General features: G+C 49.6%; 6 protein-coding genes across 6 annotated transcripts; 2 read left to right on the forward strand and 4 right to left on the reverse strand.

Annotated features, from left to right (window-relative positions):
- Nucleotides 1–796: 796 nt before the first annotated feature.
- ANOM_010489 (uncharacterized protein) lies at nucleotides 797–4,983 on the reverse strand (the record flags this gene model as incomplete). Its single annotated transcript, XM_015555745.1, has 8 exons — nucleotides 797–958; nucleotides 1,008–2,009; nucleotides 2,069–2,254; nucleotides 2,318–2,457; nucleotides 2,531–2,678; nucleotides 3,094–3,242; nucleotides 3,364–3,767; nucleotides 4,178–4,983. 8 exons carry the CDS (start codon nucleotides 4,981–4,983, stop codon nucleotides 797–799), a joined length of 2,997 nt encoding a protein of 998 aa, XP_015401418.1.
- ANOM_010490 (SMP-30/gluconolactonase/LRE family protein) lies at nucleotides 2,947–3,946 on the forward strand (the record flags this gene model as incomplete). The annotated part of the gene is made up of 2 exons (XM_015555746.1): nucleotides 2,947–3,252; nucleotides 3,314–3,946. 2 exons carry the CDS (start codon nucleotides 2,947–2,949, stop codon nucleotides 3,944–3,946), a joined length of 939 nt encoding a protein of 312 aa, XP_015401414.1.
- A 126-nt stretch (nucleotides 4,984–5,109) lies between the features above and the next one.
- On the reverse strand, nucleotides 5,110–7,236 carry ANOM_010491 (Zn(II)2Cys6 transcription factor; the record flags this gene model as incomplete). Its single annotated transcript, XM_015555747.1, has 6 exons — nucleotides 5,110–5,190; nucleotides 5,247–5,843; nucleotides 5,893–5,953; nucleotides 6,014–6,919; nucleotides 6,971–7,095; nucleotides 7,144–7,236. 6 exons carry the CDS (start codon nucleotides 7,234–7,236, stop codon nucleotides 5,110–5,112), a joined length of 1,863 nt encoding a protein of 620 aa, XP_015401413.1.
- Nucleotides 7,237–8,037: 801 nt separating this feature from the next.
- ANOM_010492 (Zn(II)2Cys6 transcription factor) lies at nucleotides 8,038–10,474 on the forward strand (the record flags this gene model as incomplete). The annotated part of the gene is made up of 8 exons (XM_015555748.1): nucleotides 8,038–8,112; nucleotides 8,175–8,269; nucleotides 8,332–8,556; nucleotides 8,608–8,760; nucleotides 8,814–9,133; nucleotides 9,180–9,209; nucleotides 9,293–9,518; nucleotides 9,586–10,474. 8 exons carry the CDS (start codon nucleotides 8,038–8,040, stop codon nucleotides 10,472–10,474), a joined length of 2,013 nt encoding a protein of 670 aa, XP_015401416.1.
- Nucleotides 10,475–10,518: 44 nt separating this feature from the next.
- Nucleotides 10,519–11,346, reverse strand: ANOM_010493 (HpcH/HpaI aldolase family protein; the record flags this gene model as incomplete). Its single annotated transcript, XM_015555749.1, has 1 exon — nucleotides 10,519–11,346. One exon carries the CDS (start codon nucleotides 11,344–11,346, stop codon nucleotides 10,519–10,521), a length of 828 nt encoding a protein of 275 aa, XP_015401415.1.
- Nucleotides 11,347–12,080: 734 nt separating this feature from the next.
- ANOM_010494 (vitamin H transporter) lies at nucleotides 12,081–13,725 on the reverse strand (the record flags this gene model as incomplete). The annotated part of the gene is made up of 4 exons (XM_015555750.1): nucleotides 12,081–12,371; nucleotides 12,425–12,673; nucleotides 12,729–13,464; nucleotides 13,532–13,725. The coding sequence occupies 4 exons, from the start codon at nucleotides 13,723–13,725 to the stop codon at nucleotides 12,081–12,083; spliced, it is 1,470 nt and encodes a 489-aa protein (XP_015401417.1).
- Between the last annotated feature and the right edge of the window lie 1,539 nt (nucleotides 13,726–15,264).

Consider the following 15,264-nt stretch of genomic DNA (forward strand, 5'->3'; position numbering starts at 1 on the left):
CCCTGGACCCTGACAAATTACCAGAACTTAGCGGCAGGCCTCGGAAGATCCCTGGGAAAGGACAGATTTCTCACTCCAAGTCTTCTAGAACTTCCTGTCTCAATTCGGGATTCATAAAAGTAAAACTGAGTTTGAACCGTATTTTTAATACCTCCTTTCAGTAGTTATCAGTTTTCTACCAAGTATATTAGTGCGCGATGGGCTGAGGCGAGGGATTTGGCCAAGTAGAGATCTTGCATGGGATCGAGACCAAGCCCGACTCGACCAAACCAGCTCAGGCAAGAAAAGCCAGTTCATTTGGATCGTGTTAAGATAATCTCATCCTGCTCTCCCCACTCGCTTATTGCCGCATGTCCGTCTGGAAATGCTGGATAATACCTCACATCTTATGATCCTTGATTACGAGATTGAAAAAAGACTCACATCCTAGAACATAACATGGCTAAGGGCACCTTTTATAGTTGTCTGGCTCATGGTGAGCAGATTACCCTCTTGGCATCTTTATAATAGTACGCTAAAAATAACTGGATGGCCTGGAATACTGTCGTTTGGATCATACGATCAATCGCCACAATCCACGAACGGTGGACCCTAAAAGTGACATGCATTAAGCTGTTCATGCGCGAACCATCGCTCATATCCACCGTAGGTTTACGTGCCCTCTTGGTGCACTAAGAGATCATAAATTAACGATCATGTGTTCATTGTACATGCTTTAGTGCTTCGGTGTTAACGCTATTGGGTATGGCTATATTTCACGGGCCATGGTTCACAAACCCGCATTCCTTAAGATTGTCTAAGCCTGTTCAATGTGCTTTGACGTTCCGTCGGCCGACAGCTTGTCCTCCAGTCTCTCTCCTTGCATCTCATCGCGTGATGGGTAAGCCACCTGGTAAACGGTGTACCACGGTCGTTGGAACAGGCTATCCAACTCCTCGAGGGATCTTCCTGTGGTATCCTAACAACGGTCAGCGGCGATATTCTTTAACTAGAAAGGGAATACTCACCGGCATGGCAAAGAAGACATAAACCAATGATGTCAGGCAGATGCAGCCAAAAAACACAAAGGCTCCCCATTTATGTGTAGCTGCGAGAAGACTCGGCATGGCACGCGAACATGCAAAATAAAATGCCCAATGAAACGCCATGGAAATAGACATGTTCAACGACCGAATTCGAATGGGGAATATCTCTGAACCGACCAGGTAAGGGATACTGAACCAACCAATACTCCAGGCCACCGCATGCAGGAAGATCGCAACAATAGCCGCAGTAGACGTGCGAGAGGCGCTGGGAGTTGCACCAATCTCATCGGCTGAGAGATGGTTTGTGACCCCGAGGTATGCGCCCACAAATATTAAGGTGATCAGTTGGAGGCAAATTCCGGTGATCAAAGATCGCCGTCGTCCGATAAAGTCTACAATGAACAGCGCAAAGCACACCGTGCTCACGAACTTGACCACCCCATATATTCCGGTTGCCAGGAATTTGGCCTCATCACCATCGATACCTAGATATCCGAAGATAGAGGGGCTGTATTGGGTGATGGCGTTGGCACCCGAAAATTGAGAAAAAAGAGTCGCCATGAAGATCAAGAAGAAGCGACGACGGTTCTCGACGGGGACGAAAGTCTCCTTAAGTAGGTCCCATACGGTCGCATTACTGACTGCCTCTGTTTCATGCAATATCTGAGCATCCATGCCGGCTAGCTCGGACAGGATCACAGGATGATCGCGAGGCAAGTGGCGAAGCTTGGACATGGTCTCTGCTGCTTGTTCTCGTTGGCCCTTGAATAGAAGCCATCGAGGAGACTCCGAGCATAGGAAAGTTCCGAGTCCCCAGATCACAGCGGGGACAATCTGAAGAAGAGTGGGGAGCATCCATTGCTCATCGACGCCTGGATACTGTTTCGTCACTCCGTAGTTGATGAAAAATCCCAATACTACACCTAGCTGCTGGCACGCCGCGAACAGGACGGTAAGAAGACCGCGAATAGCTTTGGGCGAGATCTATCAAACTTAGGTGAGCAGATGCCACCATAACAAACGCACAATTGGGCGCGACATACCTCAGTAATATAGACTGGAGGAACAATTGACAACGGGCCAATTCCCAAACCTGCAATGAATCTGGATGCATAAAGGCCGGAGAGGTTTCCACCGCAAAGCCCTTGGCCTAAGACGCCAGCAATATAGATGACTGTAGCAATGCGCAGCGTCCAACGTCGACCAAAGCGATCGTTAATGGGGGAGCACTACATACGCCATTGCATAAGTATGACTGATTCATCTGTTGAATTGTAGCAAAAGCAACTCACCCCAAGACACCCAAAGACTGCTCCAGCCGTGGCTATAGATACTAGCCACCCCTTTGTATTGGCATACTCATCCTCCGACTGTGTGTCGACACCAAATCGGGCCTTAAAATGAGCTTGCGTAACGACTGAGGCAATGTTTCCTGTGATATACTCATGAATTAATAATACAGCAAGGGCGAAACTTTCCACACTTGGCAAGATATCGTTGCTTACCTTCATCAAACCCTTTCGACACACCAGAAAGAGCGAAGAAACATGTACACATCAAGACATAAGCATTGAAAACTTCTTTGGGAGCATCTTGCATAGCCCTTTTGGCATCGGCGATAAGTCCCATGGTGTGCGGATCTTGGAACGAAATCTATAATCCGTAATTGAGAGAAATACATCGATGTGCTTCTACCCTCTATTTAGGGGTACAGCAGTTCAAAAATTGGAATTTGGTACTAGTACGTTCAAGCTTATACGGAGGTTAGGGTTTCAACTCCATACCGCACGGCCATCGGAAAATATCCGACGCTCCACCGGCCTCATGGCCCCATGGGGTAAACAGAGTTTTTTGGGTTCATATATAGACTCAGATATACCCCTCCTCCTATAGCCAATGGAGCGTAGATTGTCCGTCGAAAATGAATTTCTATCCAGTTCCCCCGGTGATCCAAGCCGAGATCTATGCGCGCATTCCCGACTCCCTCAGATGCACCGGCCAGCCCACTGAGTGGCGCAGCGGGTCAGCTCTTCCGGCGTCTGGCATTTTCCTCGAAGGTCCCACTTACGTTGCCGATGGGAGTCTCTACATAGTAGACGTCCCGTATGGTCGAATTCTCAAAGTGGACGCGGAAAAGCAGGTAACGGAGTGCGTTCGCTGGGATGGCGAGCCGAACGGGCTTGTGGTGCGAGAGGATGGCTGCATCGTGGTCGCAGACTATAAGCAAGTATGTGACCTGGATTGATTGTATCGCTTGTAAATATCTCTTAGTTAATCGACTGGAATAGGGACTTCTTCTATTCGATCCTTCTACAAATACAATATCCCCAATGCTTACTCGGCGCAACCTCGAGAGGTTCAAAGGCCCTAACGACCTGATCATCTCCTCCACCAACGACATCTACTTTACCGATCAGGGCCAAACGGGAATGACCGACCAGACCGGCTGTGTCTATCGGCTCTCGCCCACAGGCAAGCTTGACTGCCTGATCTCCAACGGAATTTCCCCGAATGGCCTGGCCCTCTCGCCCGATGAGCGGTTTTTGTACGTGGCCATGACTCGGTCCAATGCCGTCTGGCGACTTCCTCTCCATGCCGATGGGTCTACCACCAAAGTCGGTCTCTTCTTCCAGTCCTTTGGATGTGCGGGTCCTGACGGACTTGCCGTGGACGAAGAGGGGAATGTATTCATCTGCCATCCCAGCCTCGGTTCGGTGTTTGTTGTGGATTCGGACGGTGTCCCTAAGGCCAGGATTGTAACAGCGCCAGGCGGTGGAAAGAATCTAACGAACTGTACATTTGGTGGTCCGGATGGGAAAACGTTGTTTATCACAGATAGTCTCAAAGGCAATGTGCAATGTGTGCAGTGGCACTGTAGGGGAGTTCCAGTATCGAAAAGGGTGAAACAAGCCAAGATATAGAGTATAAGTATCAATGAATTGAATTCTAACTTCATCAAGTCCACATTAATCACCTAATTACATTCACAGTCTTGACAGATATTGATACAGATTATCCACTGCTGCAGTGGCACTGGCCAGTTGTGCTCTTGAGGTGGCGGCGCCAATGTGTGGTGTGCTAATGACATTCAAATTCTTCCAAAGAGCTTCGTACTTCTCATGCTGGGTGGCTCCTGCTCATGGCAATCCAACCCTGCGCCCCATAGATAGCCCTCCGATAACGCCTTGGTGAGGTCGGCCTCGTTGACAATACCGCCTCGAGCAGCATTGATAAGAATTGCATCGGGCTTCATTGCGCGAATTTGCTGATAGGAGATCATGCCCCGAGTCTCCGTGGTAAGGGGGACGTGAATGGAGAGCACGTCTGCCTGGGCAAGCACCTCATCGACACTCCTTGCCCTGGTATGTGGGATATGCGACCATACATCCTCGGGCATGTACGCGTCGTAAGCCACAATGTTTGCGTCGAAGCCACCACGGAAGATCTCCGCCACGGTGCGTCCGATGTTCCCCATACCGATGATGCCGATCGTCTTCTGATACAAAGTCAACCCATTGCAGGTCTCCTTCGGTACGGGCTTCAGCATTTGCCGGGATGTGATGGACCGAATTCCCCTAGCAACCGACAAGGACAGTGCAACGACCAGCTCCGCAACGTCTCGCGCATTGGCACCCGGGGTGTTGAGGATCTTGATACCCCGCTGTGCACAAGCATTCTGATCGATCTTGTCGATTCCCACGCCGTGCTTACCGATGGCAATCAAATTCGGGCAGCTCGCGATGTCATCAGCCGTAATATACGAGCTTCGCACTAACAGCGCTCTTGCATTTTGCCGCCAGTTCTTGAATTCTTCATCCTGGGGCTGAACAAGATCGAACAAGGTCTTAGCGTATTCGATGGCCTTGGGAGGGAAGGTGTCAAGAACGTAGACGGTAGGCTTGGATCCAGCAGTCGAAGGACCTGTAGATGATGAGGGTTCTGTAATTCCGGGGGCCATATTTGCGGTATACTCGATAGCTGAATACTTCCAACCGATTTGACTGTTTGGTAGAGGTGATAGCATTATCCATGGTGGTATATATGATTGATCGGACCGGAATCCGTCCGACGGGCGTCTTCCAGGTCATGCACGCCATATCCGGAGAAAGTCCTGAATTAGACCTTGCATCGGATCCGAGACTATCTCTGGTAGTTCATCTAAAGCCTATTGTCGGACTTATTAGTCTATAGTATGCTTAAGATGATGTGGGGGGAACTTACCGGGTCGTGGTATGCTCCTTGCGCAGCCACACTCGATAGAGCTAGGAGCAGTTTCCTGAGCACCTTGAGTGATTGAAACCGCTCCCCAATTGTCGTCAATAGGGCTGTACATTTGCTAATAATGGCTGTTTCCCGTGGAGGCCCTGCCAGTGCCGACAAGGAAGGAAGACAAATGACAAGTACACCCGCCGCGAAGAGGTCGAACCCGTCGATGAATGATGCTACAAACTTTCCTTGTTCGGAGTAATTGTATGCATCATTTATATACGCTTGGCAGCCATCGACGACATCGTGTTCAACTGCTCGTGTGTCTCCCACTATGCCACCACTGGATTGTGTGCCTCGGGTCAATAATGCAATCTGGGTCAACGCTCTGCAGGTGAGCTGCTTTATCGAGACGGAGAGGGCACTGTCGCCAGAAGCAAAGTCCTTTACGGACTTTGGTAAATCTCGCCAGTAGCTTAGGTTGCGGTAGTGGTACAAAGGCCCTCGGGAAGAAGAGCTCCGCACACTGGACATAAGTCGAGCATGCATGATGATATGGCAACCAAAGTCAAACTCAGCTATTGTCTTGGAGGTAGAGTTATAGACTGGAAGCTTGAAGGTGTCAGCAGCTGTCAATAAACGCCATACAATGTGCTCTTACCTGAACCAATATGTCTTCGTCTTCAATACTAAACGGGCGGTCCATCACACAGCTTATGGTTCTGCAGCATCGTCAGCCAATGCCTCCTCACGTCAAAATCACCTCGTACTATTCGACTCACCTGTCAAGTACATAGAGGGCCCAGAAGATGCTGCGCCTGCTGTTCAGTTCTTCTTGACTCGTGTCGGAGTCTGAGAACAACTCCCGGTGCAATCTAAACGAGATGCATTTTTGCATTGCCAATCCCACCAGGTGCCAAGTGGATCCTCCGAGCGAACTGAACATAGAATACAAAGCCAATGACCACAAACAATATAGGGTCTTCACACAGTCCCCCTGCTCTATAATAACAGTAAATCTCTCCGTCGCTGCTGCATGCAAACCAGTCGCCAATAGCTCGCTGCCAGGCTCGGGTGAAAATAGCATTCCAATGGCCACAGCCATGTAGACTCTGAACTCCAAGAACGCGGTCCCTGAATTGAGGCCCTTTGTAGCACTCGACTGCCCTCTACGGGCCTCAAAGCAGCTGTCGAATTCACCCTGTAACTTGCTCCGGTCGATATGAAGAAACATCACCCCGATGTGGTCGAGGAAACGGTTCATGTAAGGTGCGGCAAACTCTTTGCTGATCCCCGTCGCAGGCCCCATCATGGTCACGAATGTTCGTCGATGATGGCACAAATCTTGAGACTGTGATGGATCCTCGCCTGAAATTACCAAGGCGGCTTTCACCATACTTCCTGTGGCTAATTCTTGAGGGAATCCACGAGATTCGTCGCGTGGCTCTGCCATCGCATTGCGGGACAAGAATCCAATCTCCCCCATTGCAGCCTGTACCGACCGCTCACTGAAGCTGGTAGGAGCCGTTGACGGTGTCTGATTCGAGTCTCCTGGGCTACCTACCAAAGTAGACTCCATGTTCGGCGACGGTTGTGGTGGAACCGACGCATCCCTTTCTCGACGTGCCCTTTGCTGTCGAAACTGCGCATCTAGCTCATCCCTTTTTCTCTTAAGAGATTCCACATAGCTAGATTCCGTTATTAGCCCTGTTCAGCTTTCCACACTGCGAAACACGCACTTTGGTACGGCAGCATGCGAGAGGCCACTGCCCTCTTCTGTAGTGGGCCCGATAGGAACGCGCCGGGGGGCACATTGCGCATCAGCTTCCACACATGTCGTGCATGCCGGTAATTGTCTATCACACTATGATGGGTTAGCTTCACATGCTGGGTGTACAATATTGGTCAAGACCTTTTGCTTGCGCTTCCAGCATCTCTCGCAGGCCTGGAGTCTCCGTGCATTGGCTGCGGCCGAAACAGGGGATGTCCGATGGCCAGACTCCATGTCCGATAACTGAACGACAATAGCGGGGAAAGACGACAGTCCTATCGGACCTTGTGCTGGGGCAAAGCAGCGCTAAGTAGGCGTCAAGTCGTCGAAAGTGGATATTGTCCGAGGGTTGTTGGACGGATCTTTCCCGATTACCTTACAATACCCTCAACGCTCGGCAGATTCCCTCCCATGCATTGCCGAAGCTATTCTAACTTCTTATCATAGATTCATAGTTTATGGCTCCCACAACCTAACATGACCATAGCGTTCCGCTATTTCCACATAGCGCCAAGTCATGAATCATACAGCTCTAACATGAAGATGTAAACGCGGGGCGTTCGTCCAAACCTAGCAAGACACTCCTAGCCAAGCACTCATCTGGATAGCGTCGCTACGCTCTATAGCCCAGAATTGGTCTTTGATTGCTTTTATTTGATCTAGGCCAGACTGGCGGACTTAGGTAGACTTGGACATTGTTCTTGGAACTTCCCAGTAGTCATATAGGGTTAGCCAGATGGTCCATAGCAGTCCCAAGCCTGTCCCTCCACATGTGGCTTGCCCTTTATAGGATAAATTTCATGCCAAGCCAAGATTTTCTGTATCAAATTATACACTAGTGGTAACAAATATTGCCGGGGCTCCGCATTCTTTCCCCACAAGTGGCCATGCGCCATGCATGGAGTCGTCAACTCCCTCCCCAAAGGGAAGTGCTTGCATGTATCTCTCTGCCTGTACCTACTCAGCAAGTCGGAAGCATACGCGCCGACAGGTATGATAGAAGTAGATCTTGTATAAGCCCACCTTGTGGTGACCATGATCCACAGTACTGGGGGGAAGCATGTCCCTCGACTTCCAGCCTGTCAATCGTGTTATACAAAGAAGATAAAAGTATTCTCATTGATCTACACTGATGTCCGACTTGGCAGAACGTGGTTGCTGACTGCAGATAGTGCGATAATGCGCGACCAAAATGTATGCCTTGTGTAAAGAGTGGCCATGCATGCTTCACCGTTAGCCTCGGGGGGACTGTTCCGGTTTCAAGAGAGTAAGCCTGACATTGTGCCAAGCACGTCTGTCCATGGCCCCCTATGCTTACGCTCTAAATAGGTACATCTATGAACTAGAGCAGCATGTACAAGGCCTCCAGACAGAGATGACCGTGGTGGAAGGTCAAGAGGTGGACCGAGGATATTCTCACTCCACGGCAGCAGTGACAGAGAGCCCAACGCCGACACGACCTGAAAGACATAATCAAGCACCGGAACCTTCGATAGCAATACAGAGTAATGATGTGATTTCATCACCCAGTATCACGGAGGGGGTCGGGATCAGGTACGCTCTGGGGCCTTAGATTGAGGGTCAGCTCTGACCGTAGAATCACAGTTTTATGAGCTTGCTTTTTGCTGATGCCAGGTGGCGAGACCAAAATCTAAAGCTTTTGCAAAATCTCTCCCAATCTTCTGGCATTCTGGAAACTTCGGTGCAGCCGAATTCTCTTCCTCCTGCGGAGGAAGCATTGGCAGTGTTCAACAACTAGTAAGTGACTGGATTGCCACTTACCAATCGAGAGCTGAAACGGATGTATGAAGCTTGAATGTATCCCATGTGCAGAACCCATTCCTGCTCCGCCGAGATGTACAGAGATTGTACCATTCCGTCTTTTCAACAGGCCAAACCGGTCCTTCCTCGCAAATACCGGACCATCTAACAAAGCACGACGCCTTTCGTACCTTTATGATTCTTGCTGTTGGGTCGGTCATGTTATATCGATCCGGCGCTCATAAACACCACCCTTACGGCTACTTTCTCACAGCATTGCAATATATCGATACGAATATCTTGTCAAGGGGGTTGGATTCTATTCAGGATCTATTATTCGTCGCGAGGTTCGGCATCTATCATCACATCGGTACGTGTCCAGCTTTCCCATGCTGGTTCTAGCTAATACTTTGCAGGTACATCAATCTGGGAGCTGACCACACTATGTATGAGGATGTGCATCGAGCAAGGCCTTCATAAGCTGCCTCGACCCACTATGAGACGCAAAATGACACTTCTGCAAGAGCAGTTGCAGCGCCGGGTCTCTGGGAATGCTACATGATCAGTCAGTATAGCTCAATCACACTGGATCGTCCAGCTGCAATTGCGGATAGGGATATCCAAGTTGGGCTTCCTGCCGATGCCGATGATCAAGAGATCGATGCCGCTGAGGCATCTGGATCGTTCTCGGATCTTGACTCTTTCTGCAGAGCCACTACAAGGCCTACTACGATGGGGAACACCGAAATGACGGTGTTTTTTTTATTGCCTGCGGCTGCGCAAAATCACTTCAAAGATTCGGTCCAAGTTTCAACAAGGCAGTGGGCCCCCTAGCAATGTTGGACATGCGTGGACAATGGACTCCATCACCGCGAGTGGGAGGATCTATGCAGATCTAGAGGAGTTACTGTCGGAGCTCGAGGAATGGCGGCGATCGGCTCCCATGTTCTCTAATCCACGAGGCTTGTACCACACACAGGAATGGTATGATCTGCTGTTACTGAGGGAAAGACTGCTTCTAGTGCGCAAGGCAATCGACCTGGTGCCGAAGCGGAACAATATCCCCCCAGGCGACCTCCTCTTGATCTGCCTCGAGTATGCCGTCGGTACCATTACGAAGTTCTGCCCTTTGTTTGAGCAAGGGAAGATTACCTACACTCGGAGTTATTTCCAAATGCTGTTCACTGCCGGTCTCTCGGTAATGCTCTGGGTATCGGTGGCAAGTAACCATGACACAGAGACGATGGTCAAGGCGGCAGACGCGGTAAAACAGAGCGAAAAAGCATTAAAACAGATGGGGCGTGAGATGCCAGATGCGACTCCTTACGTGTCTGTCTATGAGGCCTTACAAGTACATGTATTAGGGAAGTATAATGTCGCGTCTAGGACAACGCAGCAAACGGGAGGATACCTCGGGCAGACCCAATCCCAGTACACGGGGATGGACGGTATGCTTCATAATCAAAACACGACAGGTGAATATCATTCTGTCGAACAAAACCCTTCACAGTTTGGCAGCCACTGGCCGCCCCTACTCAATGATTTAGGCACACATCAGCAGCTGGATCATGAACCTTCCACCTACGCTTCTCTTCTTTCACGAGATCTATTCGGAGACAACACATTCTGGAATGTGGAAGTGGGACTGGGGGAATATGCGTATGGGGATCCGATGTTTCTTTTCTCGGGTATAGCAGATGACAGCATATAATATGTACATAGAACAAACGAAGGATTCACAACTGTTCCCCTCCTCTAGGGCTCCTTCTGTAAACGCTCACTAATTTCACCGTAATTCTTGCTCATCTGCTTCAATCCTGCTTGCAGCATGGACGCATCCTGGCCACTCAAGGACCAGGTTGCTCCCATCTTGAACCACTTTTCTAGGATGTCCAGTCGCCCGCCAATACCTCCAATACCCACCGGCTTGCCAGCTCGATTAGCCGCCTGGATCACCTTGATGACAGCATCTTGATACAAGTCATTGTCATACTTTCCAGGGATGCCCAGGTCGGTACACAAATCGTTAGAGCCGACCAAGACCCCATCGACTCCCTCAACTGCGAAAATCTCGTCGGCAATCTCCACTGCTCCCGGAGTCTCAATCATCGGAATCAACATGGTCTGCTCGTTTAGAATCTCATTCTGCACGAGTGTCGGGACATGCTGGAAGTTCATCACTGCTTGGTTGTTGGTGCATCCCCGTGTCCCCAGAGGGGCAAACTTGGCATGCTTCACAATATCCCGGACCTCCTGGACGGTTTCGATATGCGGGATCACAACGGCCGCAGCACCGGCGTCTAGGATGCGGCTGATATGCCAGTGTGACTTGGATGGTGAACGAACAACGGGAGAGACACCGGCATAATTGCAGGCGAGAATGAGTTGGGCGACAGTGCGCATGTCGAGGGCGGAATGTTCCATGTCAATGAACATAGCATGAACACCGGCCATCTTGCACATCATGGGTATTTCATTGCCCGTGACAAACTTAATAGACATCAGCGGCGTGATTTGGCCATTTAGAATTCTGGTCCGGAAGGGGTTGTTGAGGGTGTATGTTGGATGTGCGATGGAGCCCATGATGAAGATAATGATATGTGATGGTCTGGTAAAGTGAATCTGAAAGCTTAAGTCACGATATCTATAACCAAATAATCAAGTCAAGGCCCTCTTCTAAGTCATTACATCTTCTCACTTAAGTATTCCCTACTTCTGTGCTGCTGCTCTGACGCATTCGGAGGATTTCCGATGGAAGCCCTACTGAGTCAGGGACGCAGAACGTCGGACGGATTGTATCCGAACACTAGCCCACTAGTATCCTTCTAACTATCGGACCTCCGCATAATGAGTCGTAATCTATGGTTATCATACTTTATCAGACGTTCCATTGGGGTCTGAATTCCGACCACAATTCCCTCCGGCAGTGGGTTCCCCACGGGGACAGCTGGAAATGAGAGGAAACCGAGCAAGACATGCCATACCTCAAGGTTGTGGTGTCCATCTATTATTAATACACAAGCTGTGGTCTGGATGAGGTGCCTCTCGGGGAATTGTTGGCTTGGAGTACCGGATCATGGTTTGCTATAGTTCAAATAGATGTATGTTGAATGCCACCTTGTGGTCGTTGTGATATTACTCCGACGATAGATTCAATGAGACATTCCCTAACTGCATTCAAGACAAGCTAAATGCAACGCTATCGTGAAACAACAAATCATCAACATCATGGCTTAGCTATATACTATATAGGTAAGCCTTCGTATAAATTTCTCTCAAACTATTCCCGTCCCAAATTGTGATGCATATCTCGTACGTTAAGTCGCGTACCGCCATTCCGTGACATTTCCACTGACAGCCTCAGCCTCGTCCAGTTTCTTATTCTTCCTCATACACCACCAACGCGTGATCAAACAACAGATCACAGACAGTCCGCATCCGGCGATAATAATCCCTCCGCCTGTTTGGTACCGTGGCTCTTGGGACCGAAGGAAGAAATACGGGGTGAACCAGTGGGACACGGAGGACACGCAGTTAGCAATGGCGATCAAAGCTGCTCGTTTCGTCCGTGGACGAGGTACAACGGTGGTTTCCCAGGATATTTGGATCTAGGAAATTAGTCAATCGGTTCTCGGACTTCTGGGGTCAAGGGAATACTCACGTTCAACCCAACGAATGGTCCCGTGCACAGTAAGATCAAACTAAAATAGCGAGCGCCCCGGTCCAATGTTGATATCATGATAACCGCTCCCGCTAGAGAGACGAGTATCGGTCCGATAATATGCCAACAATGGTCCCCCGTCCTGCCGGAGGACCAGGAGATGATGAGCGTGGAGATGTAGGCAATCACATACGGTGGGGCCTGTACAAGATAGGTCACGACTTCAGAGAAGTTGAGAGTCTTCACTATCTTTACGTGTGTCAGTAGGTCTATTGGGGACATCCTCTGCATGGCTCGGGCTTACCGATGGAAAGAAGTCTTTGAACGACTGGGCGATGATAAGCGCGAAATGAATAGCAGCGAAGCACCACGTAAAAGGATCCTTGACTGCAAGCAACACTCCTCCCCAGTAATCGCCTTCCTCATCTTCACGGACCCCACCCGCGTTGACCACTTGTCGATATTCTGCCATGGCGGCTTCTTCCTCCGTGAACCACGAGCGACCAGTGTTGTTGGGAAAGTTTGGGATAAACCAAAAACCAGACACCGCGACCATGATGCTCACAATTCCCTCCAGAAGGATGAACCACTGCCAGGCCCGAAGCTTGGCTATTCCATCCATGTTCGTAAGAATGGCTGCGGCGAGGAGGCCAGAGAACACATTCGAAATAATGTTGCCCGCATGCCAGATTCCCATCCGTAAAGGTGATTCTTGCTTGGTATACCACGACGAGGTGAGCAGAGAAACTGCCGGGACAAAAGGGCCCTCAGCCACACCGACCAGAAAGCGACAGAGGCAGAATCCCCAGCCGGAAGACAGAGCAAGCATGCAGATAGTTACCGCGGACCAGGTTAGCGCAATACAGGGGAAGAGTATGCTGGGCTTCCCCTTCGCGATAATAACATTCGCTGGCACCTGTGATATGATATAGCCCACATAGAAAAGCGAAATCCCTGCCGACCACACTGTATCTGACATGTGGAGGTCGCTTTGCATCCCGGCAAGACGGGCATTGGACACATTGATGCGATCCAGATAACTAGTTACGTTTAGTATCATGGGTTTTCCTTTTCCTCCTAAAGGGTTATGATGAACGATGTACTCACCTCATAAGAAGAATCATTGTAATGCAAGGCAGAAACTGCCAGTCCAACTTTCGTAGCACAGAACGGTTTAGTTTCTCCAGCTCCTCGGGGGATTTGTCCTGGAGAATTGGAAACAGTTCTAAAAGAGGATCACGCTGGGGAGAATCTTTGAGATCCTCCACGTGTGTGTGCGACTCTGGTTCTTTCGAGGTCATCTTTCGCGGTATGGATGTCCTCAGTCTACTGGGTAACTGCGAGGGGTGTCTGGAGAGCCATTGTTCTGGAACTGAGGAGCATGCTCGCTTTATATACGCAATGCCGCTGATAACAAGCGGGGATGCTACATTGCTAAACCCCAGATTTCACCTTAACAGTCTCCACTTCCCCAGACTCTACAAGCTCTGGGGGAAGTGGTCGAACAATCACGAGGTATGAGAGGAGTCCGACTTGGCATGTCTCTTTCATCGGAAAAAGTCCGGACACTCACTTTGGAGGAATGAGCGCTCCAATGGGGTCAAGGATTTAAGACAGATGCTTTCTCTTTGAGGGGGGGAGGGATTGATTGGGCATGAAACATGGTAGCGCGGAAGATGTCTGCACAGCCTTGAAGTCACCCACACTAGAGGATTGGTGGCGTATGCTCTAGGACATTCCTCATATTCTCTTGTCTGTGCGTCGTTTCTCAGGCGCGGGCAATCTCAGCTGCTGCTAAGATTTATACCGTACCTACAGATCTAGTGAAACTTGGTATAACTTTCCCTAGAACTATACTCGGGGTTCTGATTGCTATGTATCCATCTCAGCAGACTTCGGTAAACATTGGCATCGGATACTCCTAGCTAAGAGCCTGATTCACTATCATATTGGGTATCCCATGGACGCCTTGAAAGCAAACCACAGTCCATATTCCTCACCGTATCCCGCTGGACACTTTCTAGTATAAGATGTCCGTTTCCAGAAGAGCGACCTTCCCATTTTGATCCCCACCGGCCATAACAGCATCAAATTTCGTAGCGTCCGCACCCCTCGCTCCATCGGTCTGTTCGCTGTGGCGCAATTGTTTGCGTTGAACTTCCAAGTCCTTCGGTGGTGTGACTTCGGTAGATCAGTGTACTCGGGCATGATTTTGCGATCAGCATGGCTCGTATATTCACGGTATGATATTGATGGTGCTAAACAATCATCTGGACAGCAGAGGCTCCCTATTAGTAGTGAATATTGTACGTAGAATATGGTTGTCGCGTGTGACACATGTTGGAGGGGATACGCGACGCGTCCGCCCAAGCTATTCTAGCGGCACTCTGCCATGAAAGACGCAGGCTATTGTCAGAGGGCCAACGATTTGAAGTTTGATGGCTTGCTCAATGGCTTTCCCTTGTTAGTATAATCTCTTATCCTGTTGTCTGGCTGTACGGGGTCTAATGTCCATCTCGCGTCGCGGTTTGTTGTCGAGTCTGCGATTAGTCAGTGATGATGTTGAACCCTAGTTGAACCCTCCCCGTTGGCCCTTCAAATTCTGGCCATTTACCAATATCGAGATATGTAAAAAACATTCGGATTTTCTGAACAAATTAACAAAAGAATCAGTAGCGTATAGTATGGCTCATGGTGTTTTTTCTGGATTTTTTGGTCCATGTTTGACTTCGTTCGCTTCCAACAACCTTCTATAAAAGTTCGCCCTCAGTTCCTGACGGGAATATATATAGTTTATGGCAGAATAGAGCCATGATACAACTAACATCCATAACCCACCC

Source organism: Aspergillus nomiae (assembly GCF_001204775.2).
Source record: "Aspergillus nomiae NRRL 13137 chromosome Unknown contig00594, whole genome shotgun sequence".
NCBI classification, from domain to species: Eukaryota; Fungi; Ascomycota; class Eurotiomycetes; order Eurotiales; family Aspergillaceae; genus Aspergillus; species Aspergillus nomiae.